Source organism: Myxocyprinus asiaticus, chromosome 5, assembly GCF_019703515.2.
Source record: "Myxocyprinus asiaticus isolate MX2 ecotype Aquarium Trade chromosome 5, UBuf_Myxa_2, whole genome shotgun sequence".
Classification (NCBI taxonomy): Eukaryota; Metazoa; Chordata; class Actinopteri; order Cypriniformes; family Catostomidae; genus Myxocyprinus; species Myxocyprinus asiaticus.
This window is the reverse complement of record NC_059348.1, coordinates 26,906,138-26,915,778: the sequence shown is the minus strand read 5'-3', so window position 1 is coordinate 26,915,778 and position 9,641 is coordinate 26,906,138. Positions and strand designations below refer to the sequence as shown.

The following is a 9,641-nucleotide window of genomic DNA, read 5'->3' as shown; positions in this document are numbered from 1 at the left end:
GTGCTCAGTTTAACTCACACAAACACTAAACACCGTTGGGTAACACATGTGAAATTAAAATAATGCAGTAATCATTAACTAAACTACATCAAATATAACACAGAACACCCTAATGTACATAACTGATATTAAAAATAAGAAGAAACATAACTATACCCATAAAAAATAATGAAATATGATGGGTTGCGCAGGGAATTCTGGGAACCCCCAATTATGGCTTTTATTTTTTTTTATTTTATTTTTTTTTTTACTGTCATTTTAACAATAATTAACCATAAAAAGTACATGTACTCTCTTGTTAAACATAATACTTTTTACATGTAAAAAAGGTAAAAGGAGACGCCATTACTCAGTTGATCCTGTAAACTCGTTCCCTCAATTTAATTAAGTAGACTCAGCTTATTAGGATTTTCAGTGTATGTTGTTATAGAACGCAGAGTTAAATAAATGCTTTCTTTTCGTAGTTTGTGCTCAGGGGGCATGACAGAACTGTGTCCAAGAAGCAGAGTGGGGATGAACCATCCTTTAGCCATAACTTTTGCATTGCATGAATTCCAGTTATACACTGCATTAAAAGAACCTAAAGCAAGACGTTCGGATGATAGACAGTAATCACATTTAGAGGGACAGGTCCCCTTTATAATTCAGAAGTGGTTAGTCAATATGTTTTTACATTTGAACCCCCAATCTTAAATATTTGGTTACGTTCTTATTTTGAAGCATCTCACAGAGGCAACACTAAAAGGAAAATCAACATTCACTGCCTCATTCTTCGTTCTTTCACTCAGAACACAAAGATTTAATTAGTAGCTAATAGTAAAGGTGAACCTGAATTACATTATCAGAAAATCAAATGTCAGAGACAGATTCATCAATTACAGTCATACAACATTACAGTAAAAGTGTGAAAAACACTGAAAAAATTGTTAACCTAAAAAATTTGCTTTATATGGTCAAATCTAAATTAACTGGTATTATGTAGGTCAAAATATTATTTAACATTACTAAATCAACATTAGTACATTTGGTTACAACAGCAAAACCTTTAAGGGTTAAATCAGGTAGAAATAACTCTGATTTAATTATTGATACAGCCACACAATTTGATATAGATTGGGTATAAAAAGAAACACTCATAAAAAATATGAATAGCCTTCTCTGAATGTACTGCATATGCACAGGAAAAAGGTCTGGGATCAATAGCTGCAGTGTGGTGTGGGTCAGGTATTGTCACATTCTGTGGACCAAATGCCCCCACAAAAAGGATAGTATGAGATCACAACGTCTTCTCTTAATGAAAATCTAAAAATGCAAAAAGATTTGTGTAAGGGTTACATTTAGGGCTGGGTTTTAGGGGATATATACATAATAAGCAGAGTATCAAAACGATATAAAAGGAAAATAGCCACCAAATAACAGCTGTGTGTCTGCACCCTACAAGGTTATCAAAATAAACTTAAATATATGTATATATAAAGCAAATATATTTACTCAGTGTCTTTGTGATCTGGCACAACATAAAATATAGACTGGAAAGTTTGTTTTGATAGTTGCTAGTTTATTTGTTTTAACATGATATGAGAAGAAAGTGTAAATGCTGATAACAAACAACAATAAGAAATTCTGTTATAATAAAAACTTAATCGTGAAAGCTAAATATAAGATGTCCGTGAAATTTCACGAACGTGCAAAATATGTTTGAACAGCAGATGGAGACATGCTATGAAAATTAACAAAGGGAAACCCTTAAAAGGATAGTTCACTCAAAGATGAAAATTCTCTCATCATTTACTCACCCTCATGCCATCCCAGCTGTGTATGACTTTCTGTCTTCTGCAGAACACAAATAAAGATTTTTAGAAGAACATATCTGCTCTGTAGGTCCATTCAATGCAAGTGAATGGTGACCAGAATTCTGAAGTTCCAAAAGCACATAAAGACAGCAGAAAAGTAATCCATAAGACTCCAGTGGTTAAATCTATATCTTTAGAAGTGATTTGATAGGTGTTGTGAGAAACAGATCAATATTTAAGTCCTTTTTTACTATAAATCTCCACCTTTGACCGGCCCTGCCAGTAGGTGGTGATATGCACAAAGAATGAGAATCGGCAAAAAACTAAATAAGAAGAATGTGGAAGTGAAAGTGAAAGTGGAGATTTATAGTAAAAAGGACTTAAAGATTGATTTGTTTCTCACGCACACCTGTTATATCACTTCTGAAGATATAGATTTAACCATGGAGTCTTATGGGTCACTTTTATGCTGCCTTTATGTGCTTTTTAAACCTTTAGAGTTCTGGCCACCATTCACTTGCATTAAATGGACCTACAGAGCTGAAATACTCTTCTAAAAATCTTGGTCTGTGTTCAGCATCTGGGATGACATTAGGGTGAGTAAATGATGAGAGATTTTTCATTTTTAGGTGAACTATTCCTTTAACCATGTAAGAAATTTTGTGTTTGAAACCGCACCTAGTGATACTCAAGACACGCACTGGCAAATTATTGTGATGCCCATTGCCCAAAATCTTCAGTGTAAATAACAGATTTTCATATTTTATTCACATCAATATTGATGTTCCACGTTTATACAGATTCAACAACAGCAAAGCAATTTAGGAATATTGTAAAATAATCAGTATTGTGAGCTTTATCCATGAATCTGCAAATAAGAAGAAGTCTATTTTCATAAAGACGAAGCAGAAGTGGAAACTATAAACTAGCCTAGACTTTATTTTGACTTGGCAACTCCAATAGTCGAATGCCTAAACTGTTGATGAAGTAATCAGTCAACTGTGTGTGCACTCCTGTCATTGAGTGGACTGCATATGCCCCAGCCGTGCTTTTATTTTTAATATGAAGGAGGGGGTTCCCAGAAAATACCTCCTCCTGCTGTTCCTCAGCTATATTTCGCGAATATCAAACACTCGCCGTCTCCATATTGGAAGCTGAGTTCAAAAAACACGGGGAAATATAAAGAGGTTCTTTTTGGCGATGCGTTAGACGTACCGATGTCGGGTTTCTCCTCGCCAGCTCCAAGAATTGAAACGCAAGCGTTGAGACATTGCGCGCGTCATTTATTCTGCCCACATTAGGAGGTTTCATGGTCAGCTCGCTAAAGCTATTTTATATTAGAAATCCAGACTGCGACTACTTGTTAGACGTTCGGCGAAATCTATTTTTGTTATGCGCATCACTGTGGGCTAATTGATCAAATGTGTATCCGCGACGCGTATTTTAATGCAACAAAACGCAAAGATTAGTGTTCGGGTGCAGTCCGTTCGCCCACGCTAGCCCGAGCGACAGCAGTCTGCCTGGAGATCTGCCATTAACTCGACTTGACTAGCTGTTAGCACAATCCCAAACACGGACACGGCCAGAACTCGCTGGGGAAAGGAGCTAACATTTCGTTTCCATGGACAACACGTCCATAATAACGCAGGTTACGAACCCCAAGGAGGAGGAGATACTCTCGCCAAATGCTGAGAAAGGTGAGAGGTGTTTTTGGTGTTGAAGTTGCTCGCTGTTGGCCTGAGTTTTACCCACCATTTTAAACGAGCGGGCTGCGAGCCTGCGTCTGCGAACGAGAAACATTTTAAGGATTGTGCGTATATATGGTGGTGGTTGTCGTTCGTTTTATGCTTTTATGTCACTATATGTTTTTTTTTTTTTTTTTTTAATACAGAAGAGACTTTGAGAGTGTGTGTTTTTAAAAGTCAGCCGTCGTGAATTCGGAATGTAAACTAGAAGAGGCTGAAAGTTTGGGCTCCGTTAGTGCTTGTGTCAATCGTCATGTGTGGGTGGAGATCAACATAAACATGTTTTGTTTTTCTGTCAGAAGGCAGCAGCACTCTGAACACGGCGTAAGCACAGTTCTTTAAAGGGCACATATTTTCTTTTTTGCTCTGTTTGGATAGCTTTGAGAAACAGTGCGGGCGAATTAGCAGTGGACTAAGGACTTTGATTTGTTGTTGTTCTTCTTTCAGTCAAGTCAGCAGCAGCAGCAGTTAGGTTGGTGTGATATTAAAGGAATAGTTCACCCAAAAATGAAAATTATCTCATCATTTAATCACCCTCATGCCTTCCCAGATGTGTTTGACTTTCTTTATTCTGCAGAACACAAACGAAGATTTGTAGATTTTTTTTTTTTTTTAATACAATAAATGGCCACTTTCACAGTAAAAAAAATAAATAAATATATGAATCTGTTTCTCACCTACATGTATCATACCACTTCTGAAGACATGGATTTAACCACTGGAGTCGAATGGATGCATTTTATGCTGCCTTTGTGCTTTTTGGAGCTTCAAAGTTCTGGCCACCATTCACTTGCATTGTATGGATCAACAGAGCTGAAATATCTTTCTACAACTTTTCGTTTGTGTTCAGCAGTAGAGAGAAAGTCATACATATCTGGGATGGCTTGAGGGTGAGTAAATGATGAGAGAATTTTCATTTTTGGGTGAACTATCCCTTTAATTTGCTTACATTCTTTACTAAGTCAGGTCAAAAGTGGCTTTACATTGTCTGGTGGTTGAGTTTTTTTCAATTGTGAGGCATTCAACTTTATGCTACATTCAGCATAGATGGCTCTGAGTGCATATCTCTACAGCTATGAAGGTAGTTTTTCCAGAGCTGCCTCTGGCTAATCAGTTGAGGATGTCCGGCTCAGTGACAGCAGGATGGAGCACTTCCAGGGCTTTACCTTTGATCTCAGGGTGGCTGAGTAGAGAAGGTCTTAAACAGCTGCCCCCTCAGAAGAGCACAGAATAAAGTTAAACCCTCTAAAATGATTCTTATGCTGTTGATGGCCTATTAGGCAACACTTTTAATACCTTTGTGCCTTTACAACTACTGGAGCATATCTTGATCTCATCCACCATTAGTCCAGGCTCCCCTCTTCAAAGTCTTTCTAAGATGCAGCAAAATGAAAAAGTAATATTAAGCCAGAAGTCATTAGAGTCATAGTAGTAGAGGATTTTTAAAGGCAGCTGCATCTTCTTGTGACTTGAGCTCTGATGGTGTCTGATAGTCCACCGCAGTGATCAATGTCTCTGGCCCGTTGCCTGTCAGCGGTCTTTTTTGCATTCTGTCCACAATGTGTAAGTCTCTTTACTTCACTGTGTTTTAAGAAGATGAGGTCAATCTGACCAGGAGTGATTGCAGAAATCTGTGGTCTGGACATGTATCAATCAATTATGTGTTTTTCTAACCTGAATGCTAAACAGTCAAACTGATGTGATGCATTGGAATTCCCATGGAAATAGTTTATAATACAACAAATTGCAAATTTGGGTGCTTGTATTTGTCCATAAACAGATGGAAAAACACGTAGGCAAAGAACATAAACACACAGGACTACACAAATTGTGAAGTCTTTCTTGTTTTGTGCAGTTCTCCATTGTGGCGTTGCAAACGGACTCTCATTTTGACAGGCTACTCTGGGAGACCTTAAAGGTGCACTCAGTAATTTTTTTTCCTCTTTTTAAATTTTTTACATCTGAAGAAATTTATAGTAATTTTGCAATATATGTAATAAATTATATATTGAGATGAAGACTTCAGTCATATCAGAAACCTTATAAAAGCTGTTTTATTCTACATGGAAAGAGTCCTCTCATGGGGACTGCCATGTTAGGGTCACATGACCAGCTAGGCCTGTCACGATTATTAAATAACCGTCTGTTTACGGTTATTTGAGACAATCGCAATTATTGGGCGTTCAAATTCCAATAACATTTGAATGCCCAAATAAGGGAATTTTATGCGAATATACAGTATAAATGCCATAAACGGTGCATTTGTGTGTCATTCAGTTGTACTCAGAGACCAAGTGTCGCTCCGCACCGTGAACGTCAACCAGCTACTGTCCGGAAGAGTGTGTGAAGCGCTGATGCACGCGCATCAAGCAGAGGCTCGCGCCAAACTCCCGCGAAAATATTATATAAACGGACAAGTGTAAACTTTGATAGTAAACGCAGAGCGCTCCGGTATCACTTTAGACAATCGTGTAATGGCAAATGTTCCTGGTTCATACACGCAGTGTTAATAACACGCAGAGACAGAGAGAAGGAGACGCACGCTTACTCTATTTCTGTGGAGTGATAAAATGATGAAACGAAATTTCAAAGATTTGGCTTTATGACAAATAAGGGCTCGTGAGTCGTGGGTTTATTCAGAGCATTAAAATAACATGCGAAAGTGAAGAAATTACAAAATAAATGTTTTACTATTCATAATATAATAAAAATGTAATAAAATATAATTTATACATATATTTTATTATATTATTTAAAAAATGATCAAATATATGAGTTAAAAAACAAGTGTAAATTTAAAATTGACCAAAAGTAAATTTGAGATATATTTTAAGTATTTAGAAATATTTTGACATTCAAGGGTACGTTTACACGACAACGATGTACTAAAAACGGAAACGTTTTTCCTTTGCGTTTTTAAAAAGTTTCGTGTACAGACGACAATGTTGTCAAAACGATCCCCATTCACACGGATCTGCGAAAACGACTAAAAACGCTGTATTATGCATGCCAAGCCAGTAGTTGGCGATGTCACTTTATAAAGAAACACTATGTGCCTGCGCACATAAGCATTCTTCCACAGAGCGGTGAATACAAACAATGAAGATGGCGAAAGCATCGAGCAGTTTTGTCTGGACAGATGATGAGGTTGCTTTATTACTACAATTACTTTGCTAGAGAAGCGTCAATAAACTCAAAATCTTGAGCAGCACAAACACAGTTCTGTAGTCCGCCATTGTAGTTTTGAATGTCTCTTGCGTTGTTTGTGAAATACTCATGCACGTGCCTTTAGGCTGAACTCTCAAGATTATTCAATAAACTCTGCTCATTTTTACCATCACTTCGTCTCCTGCCTTCTTCTGTATTCTCCCTGCTGACTCTTGGGCTGGTAGGAGAGTAAGTTAACATAACAAGCTGTTGATGTTGACTGGTTTTGGATATCAGACAGAACTCTGATATATGGATATCTTCTGACGGAGAGAGAGGTCTTACAACACGTAATACGAGTGCGCATGACATCATCGTTTTCACTAACTTGCACTTTGAAACCCGTTTTCAAAAGTTTGTGTTTTCAGGCCCCAAAACGCTGTTGTCATGTAAACAAACAGCCAAAACACAAAGTTTTCAGTTTTTAGTTGAAAACATTGTCGTGTAAACGGGCCCTAAAACATTTTTATTTTTATTTTATGTCATTCATACGTTTTTAAAGCCTTAAAAGGAAATCACAGTTTATTCCTATTTTATTATTTGATTTAGATATTATAGTTAAATATGTAAAAATTACTTCTTAAGGTATATGAAGCACTATAGAATGACTATAAAAACTCTGCCAGTACAGTAAGACAAAATACACATGTTAAAATACAGTTGAAGTCAGAAGTTTACATACACTTAGGTTGAAGTCATTAAAACAAATTTTTTAACCACTCCACAGATTTAATATTAGCAAACTATAGTTTTGGCAAGTCGCTTAGGACATCTACTTTGTGCATGACACGAGTAATTTTTCCAACAATTCTTTACAGACAGATTGTTTCACTTTTAATTGATTATATCACAATTCCAGTGGGTCAGAAGTTTACATCCACTAAGTGAACTGTGCCTTTAAGCAGCTTGGAAAATTCCAGAAAAGATGTCAAGCTTTTAGACAATTAACCAATTAGCTTCTGATAGGAGGTGTACTAAATTGGAGGTGTACCTGTGGATGTATTTTAAGGACTACCTTCAAATTAAGTGCCTCTTTGCTTGGAAACAGGTAGACAAGTATCTATATCCACAGTAAAACGAGTCCTATATCGATATAACCTGAAAGGCTGCTCAGCAAGGAAGAAGCCACTGCTCCAAAACCGCCATAAATAAGCCAGACTACAGTTTGCAAGTGCACATGGGGACAAAGATCTTACTTTTTGGAGAAATGTCCTCTGGTCTAATGAAACAAAATTGAACTGTTTTGCCATAATGACCATCGTTATGTTTAGAGGAGAAAGGGTGAGGCTTGCAAGCCAAAGAACACCATCCCAACTGTGAAGCTTGGGAGCGGCAACATCATGTTGTGGGGGTGCATTGCTGCAGGAGAAATTTGTGCACTTCACAGAATAGATGGCATGATGAGGAAGGAAAATTATGTGGATATATTGAAGCAACACATCAAGAAATCAACCAGGAAATTAAAGCTTGGTCGCAAATGGGTCTTCCAAATGGACAATGACCCCAAGTATACCTCCAAAGTTGTGGAAAAATGGCATAAGGACAACAAAGTCAAGGTATTGGAGTGACCATCACAAAGCCCTGACCTCAATACGATAGAAAATTTGTGGGCAGAACTGAAAAGCGTTTGCGAGCAAGGACGCCTACAAACCTGACTCAGTTACACCAGTTCTGTCTGGAGGAATGGGCCAAAATTCCAGCAACTTATTGTGAGAAGCTTGTGGAAGGCTACCCAAAACTTTTGACCCAAGTTAAACAATTTAAAGGCACTGTTAACAAATACTAACAAAGTGTATGTAAACTTCTGACCCACCGGGAATGTGATGAAAGAAATAAAAGCTGAAATAAATCATTCTCTCTATTATTATTCTGACATTTCACATTCTTAAAATAAAGTAGTGATCCTAACTGACCTAAAACAGGGAATGTTTTCTAGGATTAAATGTCAGGAATTGTGAAAAATTTAGTTTAAAAGTATTTGGCTAAGGTGTATGTAAACTTCTGACTTCAACTGTACATTCTCTGAAAAACCTAAATATCTTATGCAGTGTTTTTAAAACAAGATCAATCAAATTTATCTTGTTTTAAGGATGTTTAGATATTTTTACAGGAAAACAATAAAAAAATTTTTTATCAAGAATAAGATTTTTGCCCTAATATCAAAGGTCTTACTAGAGAAAAATAAATTATGATCTAAGGTGAATTTTCTTGATAAAAGAAATATGATCGTGTCTGGTAACATGTGCATGTAAAATGGCTAGAAATAGCATTTTATCTTAGCATAAAGCTGACAATTTACACAAGGTTTATTTCTATTTCTTGTGCTCCAAACTTACTTCAAACTTACTTCTCTGTCTGCTCGTATGAATGTAACACATCATATGAAAGTGTTTCACAGCTGTTCAAATGCACTTTGGATCGCATCATTTATATGTATAAATGTTTTACATCTGAAAGGACTAAATATTAAATGAAACAAATGACCATAAAATGCAAAGTAATCTCTAAAGTAATCAAAATAATTTTTGAATGTAACTGTATTCTAATTACCAATGATTTAAATGTTAACTGTTGTGGAATACAGTTATTTATATTTTTTATTTTAAATACATTATCCCGTTACATGTATTCCGTTACTCCCCAACCCTGTGCACCGATATGGAATTTCTGAGCCGATAACTCACAGCTCATTGTGGCCGATACTGATATATATATATAAAAAAGAAAGAAAAAAAGGTTTTAATTTTTCATGCTTCAACCTGGAGCTGCTTGCTAATTCATTAAAAGCTTCTCATTTTAAAATAGGTGTCATTTAAAAGCTTGGAATTTGGACTGCTATTTTAAGGTTTGACGGATGTAACTTGAACCATAAATGTGCCTATATTACAGATGTATG

At 36.4% G+C, this 9,641-nt stretch overlaps 2 protein-coding genes across 3 annotated transcripts in view; one reads left to right on the top strand and one right to left on the bottom strand.

Moving 5' to 3' along the window:
• The window catches only part of LOC127440281 (UPF0415 protein C7orf25 homolog), a 340,920-nt gene that overhangs the window by 129,955 nt on the left and 201,324 nt on the right, over positions 1–9,641 (bottom strand). The window lies entirely within an intron of this gene.
• Positions 2,886–9,641, top strand: part of LOC127440284 (CTD small phosphatase-like protein) — a 39,715-nt gene continuing 32,959 nt past the window's right edge. The window contains exon 1 of one of the 2 annotated variants that reach the window (XM_051696770.1): positions 2,886–3,490. In XM_051696770.1, coding sequence (XP_051552730.1) covers positions 3,415–3,490 — 76 coding nt within the window. In that variant the 5' untranslated portion in view covers positions 2,886–3,414. The remainder of the gene's footprint in view (positions 3,491–9,641) is intronic. The other variant, XM_051696771.1, reaches the window with a different exon arrangement.